General features: G+C 36.2%; 2 protein-coding genes across 7 annotated transcripts; one reads left to right on the top strand and one right to left on the bottom strand.

Annotated features, from left to right (window-relative positions):
• Nucleotides 1-251: 251 nt before the first annotated feature.
• ccdc87 (coiled-coil domain containing 87) lies at nt 252-9,976 on the bottom strand. Its single transcript, XM_067392231.1, has 19 exons — nt 9,356-9,976; nt 9,120-9,271; nt 8,661-8,911; nt 8,387-8,543; nt 8,218-8,311; nt 7,089-7,168; nt 6,827-6,981; nt 6,607-6,727; nt 6,312-6,509; nt 4,945-5,064; nt 4,701-4,816; nt 4,484-4,613; nt 4,286-4,386; nt 3,935-4,050; nt 3,805-3,836; nt 1,092-1,274; nt 890-1,004; nt 618-760; nt 252-540 (listed from the first exon to the last, which is right to left on the bottom strand). The coding sequence occupies exons 1-19, from the start codon at nt 9,516-9,518 to the stop codon at nt 313-315; spliced, it is 2,655 nt and encodes an 884-aa protein (XP_067248332.1). The 5' UTR covers nt 9,519-9,976; the 3' UTR covers nt 252-312.
• Nucleotides 9,977-10,797: 821 nt separating this feature from the next.
• On the top strand, nt 10,798-20,332 carry irf5 (interferon regulatory factor 5). Of its 6 annotated transcripts, none has more exons than XM_067391819.1 (11): nt 10,798-11,075; nt 12,932-12,966; nt 13,051-13,105; nt 14,139-14,261; nt 16,317-16,503; nt 16,811-16,836; nt 16,951-16,978; nt 17,054-17,500; nt 17,976-18,365; nt 18,907-19,025; nt 19,607-20,332. In XM_067391819.1, exons 3-11 carry the CDS (start codon nt 13,055-13,057, stop codon nt 19,793-19,795), a joined length of 1,560 nt encoding a protein of 519 aa, XP_067247920.1. In that variant the 5' UTR covers nt 10,798-11,075; nt 12,932-12,966; nt 13,051-13,054; the 3' UTR covers nt 19,796-20,332. The 6 variants fall into 6 exon arrangements, with proteins under 6 accessions (XP_067247920.1, XP_067247917.1, XP_067247921.1 ...); XM_067391816.1 differs by having other exon boundaries at nt 12,900-12,966; XM_067391820.1 differs by lacking the exon at nt 12,932-12,966 and having other exon boundaries at nt 10,798-11,025.
• Nucleotides 20,333-20,334: the final 2 nt, after the last annotated feature.

The raw sequence follows: 20,334 nt of genomic DNA, 5'->3' as shown, positions 1-20,334 counted from the left end.
TGTTGTGTAATACTTATAAACAACATGTATTTAATCTCGTTTTAACACAAAACTGTAATTGTTTTCACATTTTAATGATATAATTCTGATATATCTGCCCAAAAAAGGGATATATAAATAAATTATAAAACGATTAATAAAAAAATAAAAAATAAAAAACTTACGCATATTTCTTTTTAGAGTCTGAAAGTTCATTAGCAACTACTAAAACAATAATAATAATGAAACAGGTCTATGAAAATTGGCATCTTACTTTATTTGCTAGTATTTGGCCTACATTGATATATTATATTAATATATTAATATATATATTTAGAGTTTACAGTGTTGCAATAATCGGCCATTTCTCTCACAGTCTGATAGAGGTTGTTTGTGGAGAGTTTGATGGTTCTCCTGGTTTTGGCTCAGAGGAGGAAGCCTTACAGGCAGAGCTGTCCGTCCCTCTACAAACATCTCCAGTGCCTGGACCCTCCTCTCCTGCTGCAGCCAGTACAGCATCTCAGTACGGTCCCAGCGCATCTTCTCCCTGTACGGCCGACCCTGTGAGAAAAAAACAGCAGCGATAAGGACGAACAACAGGATGAACAGTTTGTGGTGCAGATAACCAATGCACTCACCTTATAGCTGATGTTGTCATTGAAACGGGTTGTGATGTGAACCATAGTTTTGGACAGTTCTTGGTCTACAACTGCAATCTGAAAGTTGAGCTTCTCTCTATGACTTGCCTCCTCCATTCTAGCGATAGATGAACCATGATAACCTGTGTATTCGCAACGAATCTGTATTTGATTCATAATAATGTCTCAAAATATAAAGCCATGCAGGCAATACACCATCCCAAATGCAGATTTCAGGGGTCAAAATTCATTATTCTGTGCCTCTGATGTACCTTGCAGGAAAAATCTGTTGGGGTCAGATGCCTCTCTCTCAAAGTCCTCTAACCTAGACAGCAACAGCTCCCTCTTCTGGATCAAACAAGCAGCCTGCTCCCATGCAGCAATTGCCTAATAGCACAAATATATCCATGTGACAACATAAAACCTCGATGATCATGATGGAAAGGCAGAAGAGTTCATTCTCATTATCTCTACCTCCTGCAGATGGTCTCTGTACTCATGGGAGCTGTATTTGATGGCCATGTCTAGCCGCTGTCCTTGTGGCAGATGCAGGGCGTTCCAGACCCTTTCCAGCCTGACCTGCATCTGTTCTCCATCCAGCAAACCAGCAGCTGGACCTTCATCTTCCTCTCCAGGACATGCAGCCTGTCCCCCAGACTGAAGATCAAACAATCAATCAATGTCATATCGTATCGATCATATCGTATCTATCATATCATATTGTATCGTATCGATCATATCGTATCTTATCTATCTTTTGTATCTATCGTATCATATCTGTCGTATTGTATCGTATCTATCTTTTGTATCTATCGTATCTTATCTATCTTTTGTATCTATCGTATTGTATCTATCTTTTGTTTCTATCATATCGTATCGCATCTATCGTATCGTTTCTATCACATCGTATCTATCTTTTGTATCTATCGTATTGTATCTATCATATCTATTGCATCGTATCATATCGTATCGTATCTATCTTTTGTATCTATCGTATCTATCATATCTTATCTATCTTTTTTATCTATCATATCATATCTATCGTATCTATTGTATTCTATCTCTCATATCGAAACTATCATATCGTATTCTATCTATATATCTATCTATCTATCTATCGTATCTATCTTTTGCATCTATCGTATTGTATCTATCTTTTGTATCTATCATATCGTATTCTATCTATCGTATTGTATCTATCTTTTGTATCTATCATATCGTATTCTATCTATCGTATTGTATCTATCTTTTGTATCTATCATATCGTATTCTATCTATCGTATTGTATCTATCTTTTGTATCTATCATATCGTATTCTATCTATCGTATTGTATCTATCTTTTGTATCTATCATATCGTATCGCATCTATCGTATCGTTTCTATCACATCGTATCTATCTTTTGTATCTATCGTATTGTATCTATCATATCTATTGCATCGTATCATATCGTATCGTATCTATCTTTTGTATCTATCGTATCTATCATATCTTATCTATCTTTTTTATCTATCATATCATATCTATCGTATCTATTGTATTCTATCTATCGTATCGAAACTATCATATCGTATTCTATCTATATATCTATCTATCTATCGTATCTATCTTTTGTATCTATCGCATTGTATCTATCTTTTGTATCTATCATATCGTATTCTATCTATCGTATTCTATCTATCGTATTGTATCTATCTTTTGTATCTATCATATCGTATTCTATCTATCGTATTGTATCTATCTTTTGTATCTATCATATCGTATTCTATCTATCGTATTGTATCTATCTTTTGTATCTATCATATCGTATCGCATCTATCATATCGTTTCTATCACATCGTATCTATCTTTTGTATCTATCGTATTGTATCTATCATATCTATTGCATCGTATCATATCGTATCGTATCTATCTTTTGTATCTATCGTATCTATCATATCTTATCTATCTTTTTTATCTATCATATCATATCTATCGTATCTATTGTATTCTATCTATCGTATCGAAACTATCATATCGTATTCTATCTATATATCTATCTATCTATCTATCTATCGTATCTATCTTTTGTATCTATCGCATTGTATCTATCTTTTGTATCTATCATATCGTATTCTATCTATCGTATTGTATCTATCTTTTGTATCTATCATATCGTATCGCATCTATCGTATCGTATCTATCATATCGTATCTATCATATCGTATCTATCTTTTGTATCTATCATATCTATTGCATCGTATCATATCGTATCGTATCTATCTTTTGTATCTATCATATCGTATCGTATCTATCATATCGTATCTATCGTATCTTATCTATCTTTTGTATCTATTGTATCGTATCTATCGTATCTATTGTATTTTATCTATCGTATCGTAACTATCATATCGTATTCAATCTATCTATCTATCTTTTGTATCTATCATATTGTATCTATCATATCGTATTCTATCTATCTTTTGTATCTATCATATCGTATCGCATCTATCGTATCGTATCGTATCTATCTTTTGTATCTATCATATCGTATCTATCTTTTGTATCTATCATATTGTATCTATCATATCATATCTATTGCATCGTATCATATCGTATCGTATCTGTCTTTTGTATCTATCGTATCGTATCTATCATATCGTATCTATCGTATCTTATCTATCTTTTGTATCTATCATATCTATCGTATCTATTGTATTCTATCTATCGTATCGTAACTATCATATCGTATTCTATCTATCTATCTAATCTATCTTTTGTATCCACGTATTGTATCTATCTTTTGTATCTATCATATCGTATTTTATCTATTGTATCGTATCTATCTTTTGTATCTATCGTATCGTATAGTATCTATCTTTTGTATCTATCGTATCATATCTATCGTATCTATTGTATTCTATCTATTGTATTCTATCTATCGTATCGAAACTATCATATCGTATTCTATCTATCTATCTATCTATCTATCTATCTATCTATCTATCTATCTATCTATCTATCTATCTATCTATCTATCTATCTATCCATCTATCGTATCGTATCATGTCTGTCTGTCTATCTATCTATAATTATTTTTGCTAAATAGAAACCTGTCCTAAATATAACGCTAACATGATGTAATAGATGAAGCAGAAATCAGTGGAAAACAGAAGTGCATAATTATGAGGAAGAGAACATGAACTCACTGCATCTTGTATTTCCTCTTCTGGATTTCTCTCTGAAACACAGATATTTCAGCACGCATGCCTTTTAGGACACTAAATAATGCATGTTCATGAATGTACCAATATTTTTTTATAGAAAACAACAACATGCCATCCAGTTCTGGTTCCCTCCCCAGTCCTCCCATCTTTATAGTATTGATGTTCCAGAATCCAGGAACAAATTCCTGTTTCTGTCTCCTAAGTGAACGCATCCTTTCCTGCTGCCTTCTGGAAGAGATCACAGTCAGATTAAAATTAGAAGCTAAATCTACAGACTAACTTTGATTTAATTATAGAAAATGGAACAGGCAAAAAAATTGTGTTTAGCCATTTGCTGACAGTCACATTCCCGGTATTAGAAGTGTTGTGTTATGGACGAAACAATTGCAAGTCATCATGTGTCATTCTCAGAGTAAATGAGGGAGGATAAACTAGAAATGAATCCCATCTGTTAATACCAGACCTTTTCCTCTCATCTCTCTGCAGCTGAGTCAGCTTGTGTCTCTCTGCCTCTTCATCATCACTGTCATACAGGTGAAACAGCACTGACAGATAATCAGAGTCCTTTAAAACCAGGGCACAAATAACACAAGCAATGAGCCTCCATCCTGAATATATTTAGCATTTATTACTCATAAACACACTCCTATTATAAACTTACCTGGTTGGAAATGTAGTTAAGATAATCATCCATTGATAGTTGGCACCTCCACCACTGAAACCAGGCTCTATACGCTCGTGTGGTCGCATCCACAGGCCTCTTTTTGTTTGCAGCCCTCTCTGTTCTCTCTCTGCATTTATGTTGTTAAATTAAAGATTTCTATAATTTTGGGGTATCAAAGAACCTCAATCATAGATAATAAGAAAGAAGTGAACACCTGTGGGATATGCTGTATGGGTTGGGCTTCCTGAATGATGGGTTGATTAGCTTGTCATCAATTACTCTTTTTGAGCAGCATGTGGAATTTTTCAGAGCAGGCTCAATCCTGGGGTCCTATAAAAAATAGAAAACTGCTTTTAATGTTCTCAACTTCATGATATGAGGATGTTGTGATATGTCACCTACAAAACATGTACATCTGAAAATACCCCAGGTAGTCCACAAGCACTAACTCAGCTTACCTCATCAAAGTTGAAATACTTTGTTGAAATACTTTTGGATAGTTCTTCATAGACTTTGCTTATTTCCATATTTTCTCCAACCAAGTTCCGATCCATCTGAATGACCGATGCTGAATCGATCTAGAGGTTTATAATGATTATATAGGTAAGTCCAATATAACACAAATGAGATGTTGTAGCCTAGTTGATATATATATATATATAAATATTAAAGGTGCCATCGAACGTTTTTTTACAAGATGTAATATAAGTCTAAGGTGTCTCCTGAATGTGTCTGTGAAGTTGCAGCTCAAAATACCCCATAGATTTTTTTAAATAAATTTTTTTAACTGCCTATTTTGAGGCATAATTAGAAATGCGCCGATTCAGGCTGCGGCCCCTTTAATTGCTCGCGCTCTCCGCCCCCTCCCGAGCTCTCGACTCTATCATTGCATAAAAAAAGTTCACACATCTAATATAACCGTCAAATGGATCTTTACAAAGTGTTCGTCATTCAGCATGTCTAATCGCGTAAGTATGGTATTTATTTGGATGTTTACATTTGATTCTGAATGAAGTTGATAGTGCTCCGTGGCTAACGGCTAATGCTACACTGTTGGAGAGATTTATAAAGAATGAAGTTGTGTTTGTGCATTATACAGACTGCAAGTGTTTAATAATGAAAATAACGACGGCTTTTGTCTAAGAAACGATGGTAACTTTAACCACATTTAACAGTACATTTGCAACATGCTAACGAAACATTTAGAAAGACAATTTACAAATATCACTAAAAATATCATGGATCATGTCAGTTATTATTGCTCCGTCTGCCATTTTTCGCTGTTGTCCTTGCTTGCTTGCTTACCTAGTCTGATGATTCAGCTGTGCACAGATCCAGACGTTAATATTGCCTGCCCTTGTCTAATGCCTTGAACATGAGCTGGCATATGCAAATATTGGGGGCGTACATATTAATGATCCCGACGTAACAGTAACAGTTGGTGTTATGTTGAGATTCGCCTGTTCATCGGAGGTCATTTAAACAAATGAGATTTATATAAGAAGGAGGAAACAATGGAGTTTGAGACTCACTGTATGTCATTTCCATGTACTGAACTCTTGTTATTCAACTATGCCGAGGTAAATTCAATTTTCAATTCGATGGTACCTTTAAAAATCTGTTTTACTAATTGAAATAAAGTTGAAATAAAATATAAATATATAATGAAAAACTGTTGCCTTGTCAACTAACTGAAATAAAATAAGCTGAAGTACTAAAATTAAATCTAAAACTGAAATAAAAAAATTAAAACTAAATAAAAATAATTAAAAATATTAATAAATATTATAAAGTGCTAAACACTGCTGTGATATCAGAGTACCACCTCTTTATTGAGGTCATTGTAGACTGGTGGGTACATTTTGATGGTCTCCGGGAGAACCCTATCGGACACTCGGGCTGCTGTTATGTGCATAATGGTTTGAGGTGAAACCGCCATAATGACCACGTCTCCTTGTGTGTCTGAAGGTTTCTCCACAAGAATTTTGTGCTTCTTTGTTTCTTCCTCTTCCTCCATTAGTTTCTAAAAAGAAATGCCAATAAAACAACTGTAAGTCACATTTGCAGATGGTACAGGTATTCTGCACATGATTATGTCTGCAGTTAGTTTATTTCTGTACCTGTAGTCTTTGTTTGAGCCTTTGGAATCTGCTAGAATTATAACAGATCATGGCTTCTATAAGCGGGCACAGATCTGTCTCACAGTTACTGTCATCCTTGTAATCGCTCTCTTGTAATAATCTAAAAACACATATGCACAAATGCAGTTTCAGTTCAGATTACTCATGCACATAGATACTGTGATGGTTATGGTGTATGGGTACTTCGTTACAGCCCAACCTCCTCAGATCCTCCCCAGGACTGATGTGTGTCTCCAGGCTGGAGGGAGGATTTGTGGACAGTAGGACCGATGGGGATGGAGGCCGATCAGGCAGTGTTATCTCCAGTTCCTCCAGCAGTGTCTCCCTCTGTAGATCAGGCATGGAATGGCATCCCTGAGAGGGTGGAAGGACAAATTGTGAAGAATATTATAAAATCTACAAGTTTGAAAAGTTGTAATATAGAATTTGTGCAATGCAAATGATTAAAAAGTCTTGTTCACCTTCATTCTGCACAACCGATTTGGACTAGGACTCTGATCCTGGTCTTGTGTCGGTATACTGGCCATGCTGGCTGTGGAACCTGGATACATGCAAAAATGACAATGTCCTGGTGCCACATCCTGAATTATAACCCATCAATTTAAAGGGGTAGTTCATTCAAAAATCAGATTCTGTCATCATTTCAGTCTGTCAGTTAATCTACCCTTCTGTCTGTCTATCTATCTATCTATCTATCTATCTATCTATCTATCTATCTATCTATCTATCTATCTATCTATCTATCTATCTGTCCATCTATCTATCTATCTATCTATCTATCTATCTATCTATCTATCTATCTATCTATCTATCTATCTATCTATCTATCTATCTGTCTGTCTGTCTGTCTGTCTATCTATCTATCTATCTATCTATCTATCTATCTGTCTGTCTGTCTATCCATCTGTCTATCTATCTGTCCATCCATCTGTCATCCATCCATCTATCTATCTATCTATCTATCTATCTATCTATCTATCTATCTATCTATCTATCTATCTATCTATCTATCTATCTATCTATCTATCTATCTATCTACCCATCTGTCTGTCTGTCTATCCATTTATCTATGCATCTGTCTATCTATCTATCTATCTATCTATCTATCTATCTATCTATCTATCTATCTATCTATCTGTCTGTCTGTCTATCTATCTATCTATCTATCTATCTATCTATCTATCTATCTATCTATCTATCTATCTATCTATCTATCTATCTGTCTGTCTGTCTGTCTGTCTGTCTGTCTGTCTATCTATCTATCTATCTATCTATCTATCTATCTATCTATCTATCTATCTATCTATCTGTCTATCTATCTATCTGTCTGTCTTTCTGTCTGTCTATCCATCTGTCTATCTATCTGTCCATCCATCTGTCTATCTATCTATCTATCTATCTATCTATCTATCTATCTATCTATCTATCTATCTATCTATCTAACAACATTACACCCTATTGACTTTGATTGTATGGGAAAAAATACTATTATTCCAAATATCTCCTTTTGTGTTCCATACAGGTTTGGAACAACATGAGGGTGAGTATATGATGAACTATCCCTAAATGTAACTGTGTATCTTGCCGTACACTGTGTGTCTCTCTTATTGCAAATTGGCTCCATGTGGCAGGGCAGGAGGTCATACACATTTTGCAGATCCAGCTCCCCGATTTTCTCCTGAATCTGGAAACACAGAAATTCACTGATTTGACCTTACAGTCTTTCTTTAAAACACACATACTGTACACACAAGCACACCTCCTTGAGGTCATCCTCAACAGCTTTTTCCCATGGTGTGCCCGTCATGGACCTCTCCATGCTCCGTGCCTTCTGCTCTGTAACAGCATTTGTTCTGGCCTTCCGTGCAGACTTGATTCCTGTGACAATCCTGCATCTTATGGAGCGAACATTCAAGCTGTAAACAGAAACAGTTACATAAGCAGTGCCACACTATATGTCATCAAATGGGCTATTTTATGGAATCAAAGCTTGTAAAAGTCACTATAATTCAGGTAAAAAGAGCAGCACTCACAGTCTGGTACAGTCCATAGCGAGCTGAGCTGCCAGCCTACTGCGATTAGCACAGTCACTGAAGACGCCTCGCCTCTGTAGAGTTTTCGTCAGCTGCAGGTAGTGAAGAAACAGCTGCTCACAGATGTGCAGCACTTCACTGAATGTCTGGCAGTGCAGCTGCACTTTCTCTTCCTGGGTCAGTGTGGTGTCCACACACGGGGTTTTCAGGTTCTGCCAGATCAGACCCAGCTCAGAGGTCAACACTGCCGTCTGAATGTCAAAAGCAAAAAGAAAAGACATATATCACTAATTTAAAAAATGAATTCATACTTCCTTCATACTTTAAGTTTGAGATTGAATGCATAAACAATAACATCTGTTTGTTGCGGCTTAATTGTCTATATTTTTTCAATTATTTTTCAAATGCTTCCAATGATTTATTATTTAGAATTTATTAGAGTGTCTGTTTGAGACTGACCAGAGACTGTCTGTCTTCATGGCAGATGGAGTAATGTTGTGATTTCTGGGTGATTCTCTCCTCCAGCTGTTTGCACAACTGTGTCAAAGAGGTTGGAGTGCTTGTATCCTTCTTATAAGCTGAAGACTCCGATTTCACCTCCTTAGACCTGTCTAAAGATGAATTTGTACTGTATTATTGATGTCAAAACTTCAAGAATGAATAAACTAGAGAAAGCTTGTGAAGAAAGTACTAACCATTCATCCTGTCACCATTGATGTCCAAGTGCCAGAGCAGTGAAAGAGGTCTCAGGTTCTGAATCTCTTGACTGTGGAACAACATTTGGAGGTCCTCACATTTGATACGCTTACGAACTGAGTGACCATCAAACCTGTGTGTGCTTGTTATTTCCCCAGTCATTCTCAAAACAAGGATTTTTAAGACATTGAGCTTAAAAAATGTCTTGTAGACTTATGTACTGCACTAATTATTTTAAATAAGCTGCCAAGTTTGACATTATATTCAAGCCTCACAAGCCTTGTCAAGCCAAATAATAATTTAAAATCAAACTTTTCAGCATTTAGCAATCAACATTTCATAATAAAAAATCCTAATAAGACGCAACAGTCTTTTCAGGTTTAAATGAATGTGACCTGATTTATGTCACAACTACATACGGGTAAAGTTTAAAATTACAATGCACCAGATTAAAAAACAAAACGGATTAATTAGGATAGAGTACGAACGTTTTAACAAAAAATATATATATTTTTATCGAACGCAATAATGCGACTAAATAGCTACTTGTTTAGAGTCCTAAACAAGTCACGTTCCCCTGGAAACACCGGCTGGTCACGCGCGACGTCATTACGCAACTTTGGAATGGATACGGCACTATTTTTAACTACTTTTTTAAAATTTATTTATTTAAAGTTCATTTAAATACTCTTGAAATTAATTTTAAAAGAAAAATATTTAATGTAGTCTAGCTTTTAATGAACAATTAAACAAATTAAAAAGCAGTTTAGTCTTAAAAAATAAAACAAAAGTATACTAAGCTTATATGGTGGCAAATCTACACTTTATGCTAGTTTTCAATCTTTGAAACCCCCAAATATGATCATGCTCGTGTGAAGGACCCCCATCCCCCAAAATTTAAAAGGCATCTATCTTTTATAAACACCCAAATGTATACACTAAAAAATTATTATAAATCTAAAATATGCTTCTATTAAGTTACAACTTAAGTTATATCAAACGAACATATTTTATTTTAATCCCATTTGTATTCATTAATTTAAAGTAGTTTATTTTATAATCTTATTATTTATTTATTTATTAATTTATTTATTTATTTTACAGTTTTTCTCTAGGGGTCAAATGGCGTATTAATAAATACCATAAGTCACAGAACCCACCTAGTGAACAAATAAACGCATTGCAGTTTAAAGTCTAAACAACACTAAATGTAGCCTAAGAACAGTCTTAATAAATGAGTATTTGCCTCCTGTATTTCTGTCATTTGTCATATTTGGTGAATGTTTACAGTTCAGACATTCGTTATTGGTATAGGATTTACCTCTCTCATTTAATGATATGCACTATGGCATTTTCTTTTTGTCAAACGCTACTCACTATAACACAGACAGAGCGCAGTTGGGTCACACAGCATGTATGAAAACTGAAACACACACCACTTCCGTTTACATTAGCCCATGTCATCCGGAAGGGTGGTACCTGTTCAACTTCTGCAAATACGTTTTCTGTCGTCTCATGCCTGTAAAAAAAAAACAAAAAACAACATGGACATGAGAGAGTCCGACTGGAGAGCTGTGATCAGTCAGTCCACGACCATTTGACCTGCTGGAGCTGAGAGGACGAACACGCGCGGATCTGAACCTCACCTGATCTATTACGCGCCCGTCAGGTAAACGCTGAACTGAGCCCGAATCAAGGTTTGGATACTTTTCATTGCAGGTAAGTGATTTTAGGTTCGTTTAACGTTTGCAAAAGTTACAGAGCATTAAATCTCGATGGGTTTGTCGTATAAATGTTGGTTAAGAAGCTCTGGGCGCGAGTTATTTTTGGACAGGTGGAACTTAAATGGGCGTTTTGGCAACATTTTGGTTTTTGAGTAATAGGCAATGTGTGTATCTTTTGTTAGTATTTGCAAGTTACTCATTTTAAAGGCATAATGTTAGGCACAGCAAAATCCTTCATTAAAACCCTCTTTTGCTTGTATTTTGAAACCAAAAAAGTTATTTTCTTGCATAAATTTGTCCTCATTACTTTATATATATATATATATATATATATATATATATATATATATATATATATATATATATATATTAGTAATTTAAAATAAATAGTCAATAATAGGTGAAATTTATTTTTATTTAAATATTGTAAGGGAAAGTGGGTGACTAAATATTAAATGAATATATAAAAAAAATAGCTTTAACTGCTGACAGTATCTAATAGAATTATCTTCTACATTCTAATAGAATGTTTGCCTTAATTTAACTTAAATGCTGAGTGGGTAATAAAAATGTTGATTAATAATAATGGATTATTCAACAAAATGTAAATAAGAAGATTTTCTCATAACATAAACATAATTTATATGACTCTAAATAGATCCTATATTTTTTTTATTAGTTAAAAATGAATAAAAAATAGCTTTTTGGGGACCTTCACATGCACCATGTCATCCCTACTTAGGTAAAGTTGGTTTTATATTCGCACATTCGGACATGCGTATTCAATAGCCTTGTTAATCACACTACATTGGACATTCAGTGGACATTCACAAGTAAATATGCCATTAAAACAATACTTGCCTATTTTGATCGACTGTGAAAAATGTTGTAAGTTGACAATCGTTGGTTGTCAATATCATGTCGCTGCTTAAAATTCGCAAACATTAATTTATTGCACATTTATTGGAAAGTCTGAATTTATCAGAATGTGCAAATATAAAACCAACTTTACTTAAGTGTCAACCCTTCACTCTTAACCACATTATATGCACAGAAAGTGGAAAACTGGGGTTGTTACCTATAGAGATAACATTGTGTCATAGAGGGTTAAAGGAACTAAATTGGAGAATGCCGAACAGATTTGATTTATTTAGGAACCCCACCTACTTCTCTATCCTAAACCAAATCTAAATTACTCTTTAGCATTTGGTTAATATTGTTCCTCTTAACAATTCATAATGAATGAATTTAGTAGTATTTAGAACTTCCTTTATGGGAGTGCAATAACAAGACAACATTTTACACTCATTGAAAAGCTCACATGAAGCTCTCATGACTGTTGGCGTGTTTAATAAGAACTGGCCTTGAAAGTTTCACAGCCTCTTTTTCATTTCTGCATAAATCAGATACACAGACAACACCTTTCTTGAAATTACTTTTTCCCCTTTAAAAAAAAAAACAGAGTTTGCTAATGGTGGCGTTAGAGCTTGGCTGTTATTGTGCTCAGTCATGTTGTCGTTTATTTACAGAGGTAACATGACCTCCCCGCTACTGAGCTTTTAAAAAACTAAATACCCACATGCTTTCTGTTTTCCCACGAGCACCTGCTTTTATAGCAGCGATTTGAGGACTTGGCAGAGGCCTAAAGGCTCATGTCTTGTCACATTTGTCATTGTACTGCTTTTGTGCTGAAGATTTATTCAACTTGTTGCCCTAAAATTGAGTTAAAGATACTTTTTATCCAGTATTTTTGTTGTTGTATAAAATGTTTTTTCAGCTTTTCCATCTCAGCGTCTCTTTGCTTGTGCAAACTTTTCAGATTCAACTTATAATTATGTTCCTCTCTGATAGTTGCCAACTTCCACTCTAAATCATCAGTCAACAATGTAACTATTCCCTTTTTTTTTGATAATAGCTGACCAAAATAAGTGTTCACCATTACCACCTCCTCCGACCCCCTTGTTTTCCAGCACCATGAGTGGTCAACCACGGAGGATTCGTCTGAAGCCATGGCTGCTGGCACAGGTGAATTGTGATCTATTAATCATATTGTAATTTTGAAGAATCTTTTTGAAGATAAGCCAAAAAATGGCGGACATTTAAAGAGATCGTTCACCCAAAAATTAGAATCTTGGCATCATGTCATTCCAAACCTGTATGACTGTCTTATGTGGAACATAAAAAGCAGATGCTCTTTTAATACAATAAAAGTGAATGATGACCAGGTGCTGTCAAGCTCCAAAAAGCACCATAAAAGCAGTTCTAATGACCCTGATCATACCCTAATATGTATTTATTCTCACATCAGGTGACCAGTCATGACTCAGGATTTTTTAAATATGTGCATACACAAATTACATGATTTTTACAGCAGTGGGAAAGTTTTTCAGTGAATATCTTTATGAGGCCCTGTTTACACTAGTGCTTTTTTGTTTTAAAACGCATCATTTTTGCTACGGTTACGCCTGTCATTTCCACTACGCCGACATTTTCGAACTAAAACAGGGTCATTTTCGAAAGTCTCCGTTTTCGAGGTAAATGGGGCCTCAGTCTTTTCCTCAAATGACACCAGAAACAGAATGTAGCGCAAAAGTTTGATAAACTACTTTTATGACACCTTTAATTTGCTTTAAAGGTGTGCATTTGCAGAAATGTGAAATCCAGTCAAATCAATTGGAATCCACGCAATTGGGATTGTAGCTTCAGGGCTAAAAATGTTTCCCCATACAGAGTTTGCAACAGGTTCAAGTTGAATACCTGAATTCACTGAACAATAGAAAGCTGCTTTGTTTGAAAGCAACTTTGGTGTGAAGAGTGCTTCCTGCATCGCTTCACTATTGACATTAGTATAAAAGTGAATAAATGAAAAAATGGTCATAGAATAGTTTTAACCTGATTTCCAAACCAGCAAAGAAATGCATCAAACCACATTGGCAATGTACTGTATCCCTGTTTCAAACACCAAATATCAGCATCTAAAATGGAGGGAATAATAGAAGAGGATTATCATCTTGAGCGAGTTCAACATTAGTAAAGTAAACATTTCTCACTTAATCAGATTAACAGTGGGAAATACCCAGGACTGCACTGGCTCAATCAAGAGCGCAGACTGTTTCGGATCCCATGGAGACATGCCACCCGCCATATGCCTACCCTGGAAGAGGAAAACACTATATTTAAGGTGAGTCATATGGTTTTGGCATCACCCGTTCTGTTTTCATAACCCTTTTTGTAGATGTTTAAGTGATATTTCCCTAAATAGGAGCTTAGATTCAACACCAACCTAAGATTGTCACCTGGATGCAGAGGTTACATTCTTTGTCACAACCCTTATTCTGTTCTAAAGTTAGAACTAGGGGGTATTTTGGGCTATTTTAGAGTTTCAAAGTAATGAAATACCTAGTAGTTTCACTTTTCAGTATTTATTAGTTGTAATAACAGAAAATGATTGAAATGTGAACCACTGGCTTCACATGCTTTTTTTAAAAACAGTATTTAGTGCAGAGCATTGAACCATTAAATGTCTATATTTACAAGTTTTAGTGATGTGTTCAAAGAAAGGCTTTTCAGTACTTTTGCAACCACTTTTGGAGAACTAAAAATGAGTTTCAATTCCACTTGACTTCACTGCAGCAAGATTTTAAGAGGAAGTCATAAGTTTAAGGACCCTGTGAAATAATTAGAGTTTTCTGTCTGTTTTTTTGCATCTTTATGCAAGTTAATATTAACAAAGTTCACATTTAGCGGATATATTGTTGACTCAGATTTTCTGCAGATTTTTGTCCAATCAGATGCTAGGATAGGAATGTCCCACCCCCTAATTACAGTTGAAATATACTGAGACTTAACTAAAGCCCATTGTCTATTTAAAAAATGGACTGAGACTTAACTAAAGCCCATTGTCTATTTAAAAAATGGACTGAGACTTAACTAAAGCCCATTAGTCTCACGTAGCCAGACTGTCAGACTGACGGCAGAAGGTCTGGACTCAGAGCTTTCATTGGCCAAGGACCGCCCAAGACGACGTTTGATTGACATGCTACGCAACCAATCATGGTTCGTTTTGTTCTGCATCACGTTTAGGGGCGTGAAAAATCGATGAAAGTCGATGTCCCTATTATAACAGACCGGCGTGCATCTAATAAATGACTTATTCAAGAACCTGCAACAATGGAGCCGCAAACTTCGAATACATTTGAAAATCCAGAGTTTAGTTGATCCTGGTAAGCACTCATTGGGTCTCATTCATGAAACACAAATTTTTGTGTAAATTGTGTGTAAAGTGGTTCTGGCGTAAATTTTCGGATTCATTAAAATGTTCGTATTTTCCAAATGTTAGTTGGTAAGAAAGAAATCTACACCTGCTCCCAGCCACACGTAAATAGTGCGTTTAACATCTGAACGTTTTGCTCATTAATAAGGCTGCATTTTAATTCACCTTAATAAGGTACATTACACAGCATTTTGAAAAAAATATTATACATAGTAATTACATACGTTTTTTCTCTTTAGTTTTATTGTGAGAGCCAGTAATAGCATCTACAAACGGAGCACTTTAATCAAATAATTAATTGATTTCAGTAGGGCTGGGCAAACTAATGGCCCCTTAATTGTTATGGAAATTGCTTCCTATAAAATGGCCAAAATCCTTCGTTTAGTGTCATAATATGATGCCCATATATAGTTGTCAGTCGGATATAATGGGCGGGACTTATGGTAATTGAGAATGAGCGTGCACGTGCGTCCCTTTTACGACTGATTGGAATTCATTAACACACACATTTCACTATCACTTCTGACGTTTACAAAGTATTTGTGAATCAGGAGAAGAGTTTTCGGGAAGGACTCTTTACGCGCAAATCACTCACATATTTACTCATATATTTACGAATGTTTCATGAATGAGACCCATTGTCACAGTTGTAAACACGATTACGTTCTTCTTCCACGTGGGGGTTTGGCGTCAGGACATTTGTGTTCAGGCGAACGTTAAAGAACTCGACACGCGCATCTCCCAGACATCCTGTAGAATTCAACCAATCAGATGACGACTTTGAAAATCCTGAAGTGTTTCTAGTTAAGTGTGCTATATTTATCAGATTCAGCCAATGGTCTGTGGCGTGACGTCTGAGACTCAGACAAAAAGCCCATTGTCAATTTAAAAAAGAAATTGACAGATTGAAATTGAAAGATATTTCCCATAAGCATCCATTCATTCACTCATTTTGCTCCACAGGCTTGGGCTCTGGAAACAGGCAAGTACCAGGAAGGAGTGGATGAGCCAGATCCAGCCAAATGGAAGGCTAACCTCCGCTGTGCCCTTAACAAAAGCCGAGAGTTCGGACTCCACTATGATGGCACTAAGGACACCCCCGTCCAGCCTTATAAGATCTATGAGGTGTGCGACCAGTCAATCAATGGAGGTAAAGACCCCAAAACGCATGCCTGCAAGCCAGTAATATTGGACACTAGTTCAAACGACACTGTTGGCTCTTTCTAAATTGGCTCTAAAATGAAAGTCATGTTTAAAAAATAGATTAGCTTAAAACTGTTCTGTTGCCCATTACTATCAGCTACTGACTAGCACAAGAAGATCATCCAAAATAAGGACAAACTCTTCAATATTTCCCACCTTCTTGTTTAAGTAGGAAATACATCAACACAGGAATTAAAACTCAGTTTGTCAAGCCAGAGTCTTGAACCAGTCATGTCTTCTTTTGTTGATTTTAGATGCTGGAGAGGATGAGGAAGAGGAGGTAAGTGCTGAAGAGCATGGAGCATAGAAGAATAGCTAACAACTTTTGAAAGAAGTAAATGGTAAAATCAGCATGATTTTCGCCACTCTGATTTTTTTTTTTTCCCCATTTCAGCTGCAAAACTTTGTCAAACTCTCCATTGGTAAGATTTCTATATTTATAAAATTATTGTTTTGAAATAATATAAATATAAAAATATAATTATATTTTCCGACAGACCCAAGAGTTGGCGAACCTTCCAGCTACCCAGGATACCCCCCTAGAGTTGACGTTCCATTCACATCTTCTATTGCCGATGGCTATAACCCTGCTCACCATAACACTCATATGAACCTCTTAGGAGAAATTGTCCATAATAACCCCAATGGAGGTGCTCCTATGACCACTCATCTCGCCCAGCCCGGCACAGGACCTTCTGAATTTTCCAGTCACAGTGCAATCAAAGTTGAGCAGGGATCGTATCCCGTTCATGGTGGAGGACTTTTGAATGGTATGGAAATGGGCACTGGAGTCATACCGCCTCCTGTTCTTCAGGATGTAGTCTCTCATTCTGTAGGCCCTTCAACCATGGTGGATAGCCCAATGCAAGAGGTGCCAGCCCAGGCGGAGAACCAGATTCATCCCTGCATCTCAGAGTTACTGAGCAGTCCACACATGTTGCCCTGTAAGCCTCTAATGCCTTGTTCTTCTGGATTAATGTTGCAATTTATGATGAAGACATGCCTAAATCTCAGAAAAAGTCAAGTCCCACCCTCTCATTTTGAGTAATGCTGTTGTGAAATGACTTTTGGTGCACACCTTGGCTGTGCTAATATAAAAAAGTTCAGTTGTTAGACTGCAAATGTTTTATTTAAGAAATATTTCATCTAAAAATGGAAGGTCTGTCATCATACACCCTCATGTCGTTCTATAGACCACAAAAACAGAAAGTTAGTCTGGATATTCATGCTGCTCTTTTCCATACAATATAAGTGAATGGTGACCAAATGGGAGAAACAAATCAAAATTTGTAATTTAATTTTCATTGCATGGAAAAGAGCAGCATCTTCTAAATATCTTTTGTGTTCCACGAAAGAAAGAAAAAAAACAAGAAAGGAGGGTGAGTGAATGATGATAAAATGTCTCTTTTTCTCTTCTAGTAACTGATTTGGATATCAAGTTCCAATACAGGGGTCGGACAGCTGGTTCTTTGACCGTCAGTAACCCTCAGGGTTGTAGACTTTACTACGGTAACCTGGCACCCACACCAGAGCAAGTAGAGCTGTTCGGTCCAGTCACGCTTCAGCAGGTACTGTTTCCAGGAACCGCTGAGATCCCAAACGAAAAGCAGAAGTTCTACACCGATCATCTGCTGGATGTGATGGACCGAGGGCTAATTTTGGAGATCAGGGGTCAAGATATTTATGCCATCCGATTGTGCCAGTGTAAAGTGTTTTGGTCTGGACCAGGTGTGCTTGAGCAGGGTCCACCCAATCCAATGGAAAGAGAGATGAAGATAAGGGTCTTCAGTCTGAATAACTTCCTTCAGGGTAAGAGGAGTTTTGGATTTCAAATTTATTGGGACTGCATTACAGCAATAACGAACAATTACGAACACATATGAATTACAACCCAATGTCACAATTGGGAACCTCTGGATTTTATTTGAGCCTCAAGTTTCAGAGTTCAGAAAAATTATAGTGGAAGTGATATTAATCGGAATAAATGAGTAATTTTGAATATTGACACATTTTATGTACTGTTGATGAAGAATGGCTATAAAACTTGAGAAATGTAACATTCACATCCATTCTCTGTGGCAGCATGTGATTGATAAAATCTGTCAATTCAACACCCTTTGCGCTTCATTTTGTCGCATTTGTGCTACAGAAGCTTCCTGTCTTTGAGGAAGTGAAAAAGAGAAAACATTGCCCAACTCCATTTTATTCAGAATATATATAAAACTCTTCCAAACTCGTATACATGTACTTCCCACGAGACACCAAAAGTGCATTTGACCACCATTGTGTTGATTTGTGGTAGATTCAGTTAAATGAAAATTGATTTTTTTGTTTTGTTTTTCCCCCTCAGATCTCATTTTGTATCAGAAAGGGGAGGCACCCACTCCGCCACCCTTTGAGATCTACTTCTGCTTCGGTGAGGACTGGCCAGATAGAAAGCCCAAGGAGAAAAAGCTCATCATTGTCCAGGTATGAAGATGAAATCCATGACACTAGTCATTTATTTACGCAGGAAGGTGTACAAGGCCATGCTATATTGCTAAATTGAGTTTTTAGCAATGACATACGGCATTGTATTGACAATATAGCATAGATATAACGAAGTAAACAGATGTTTCACGTCATGTATGTTGCCATATAGTGTTGTGTAGCCAATCAGCATCCAGAGCTGTTTCAGAATTTTACATTCTTCAAACTTAGCAAACCATGCTATATTTCTAAATTGGGTTGTTAGCAATGACATACGGATTTGTATTTAAAATATAGCATAGTGAACAGGTGTTTCACATATATGTTGCCATATAGTGTTGTGTAACCAATTAGCATCCAGAACCAGAGCAGTTTTAGAATTTTACATTCTTTGTATTCACAATTTAGCAAAGCTATAACTATTTAAGCCAATCAACATTGCCATAGCCATTATTATAGCGACTTTTAGCCAATCAACATCCAGAACTAGATTGTATAATTCAACAATTGTTACACCTAGCATAGATTGCTTTATCAAAAAACTGAAAAAGTTGAAAGTATATGCTGTCATTTTTTTCTAGGTTGTTCCCGTTGTTGCAAGAATCCTTACCGAGATGTTTTCAGGGGAGCTTTCATGGTCTACAGACAGCATTCGGTTGCAGATCTCCAACCCTGACTTGAAAGACCAGACAGTGGAGCAGTTCAAAGAGCTTCATAGACTGTTGCAGAGTCAAAACGCACACTCCACCTGGCCTCAAAACATCCACTAACTGAAAGAGGAACCCATTTTTCCATCACCAACACAATCTTGTTAATTGCCTGCTCAAAATTGGAGGTCCTTTCAGCATGTGAACACTGGACTATATAGGTGCCCTCACCACTGCCTTACTGAAAACATTTCCATTGGAGACCAGGCCTTCTGACATTTTTTCCCCCAATTTTTTTTTCTTCTATGTAAACTTGTCTTTTAAAATGTTAGTTTTCAATAAATACCATTGCAGTATTTTAAATGGTTGCTGGCATGATCATGTTACCGCTGTATGATTCATCCCATGAACATTTAGTACTCTGTAACTCTGACTCTGTTAAACCCTTAAATAAGCTGTATCACTCAGATTTAAGACTCATATTTCATGCAAGTTCCTTGCAAACATTACGGGAGCAGTCGGATAACATCTGCTGACCTCATCCTATAGGGTCCGTGCCAGTAACATGAACCTGTCGGACTTGAACGAATATGACTACGTACTTGACTACATAATGTTCATTCAGCAAATGGGATGCGGGAGGGGTGACCTGAGGGTTTTTA

Source organism: Chanodichthys erythropterus, chromosome 8, assembly GCF_024489055.1.
Source record: "Chanodichthys erythropterus isolate Z2021 chromosome 8, ASM2448905v1, whole genome shotgun sequence".
Classification (NCBI taxonomy): Eukaryota; Metazoa; Chordata; class Actinopteri; order Cypriniformes; family Xenocyprididae; genus Chanodichthys; species Chanodichthys erythropterus.
Note: the sequence above shows the minus strand (reverse complement) of the source record. Positions and strands in the feature narration are given on the sequence as shown.

Excerpts from the sequence above, each read along its gene's own strand:
- ccdc87 (XM_067392231.1), bottom strand. The coding sequence starts at position 9,518 with ATGACTGGGGAAATAACAAGCACACACAGGTTTGATGGTCACTCAGTT. Across the intron at positions 7,169-8,217 it reads CAATAAGAGAGACACACAGT|GTTCCACAGCCAGCATGGCC; the intron begins GTACGGCAAGAT and ends GCATGTATCCAG. Across the intron at positions 3,837-3,934 it reads GAGGGAACCAGAACTGGATG|AGAGAAATCCAGAAGAGGAA; the intron begins GCATGTTGTTGT and ends TCTGTGTTTCAG.
- irf5 (XM_067391820.1), top strand. The coding sequence starts at position 13,055 with ATGAGTGGTCAACCACGGAGGATTCGTCTGAAGCCATGGCTGCTGGCA. Across the intron at positions 16,504-16,810 it reads CGACCAGTCAATCAATGGAG|ATGCTGGAGAGGATGAGGAA; the intron begins GTAAAGACCCCA and ends TGTTGATTTTAG. Across the intron at positions 17,501-17,975 it reads CAGTCCACACATGTTGCCCT|TAACTGATTTGGATATCAAG; the intron begins GTAAGCCTCTAA and ends TTTCTCTTCTAG.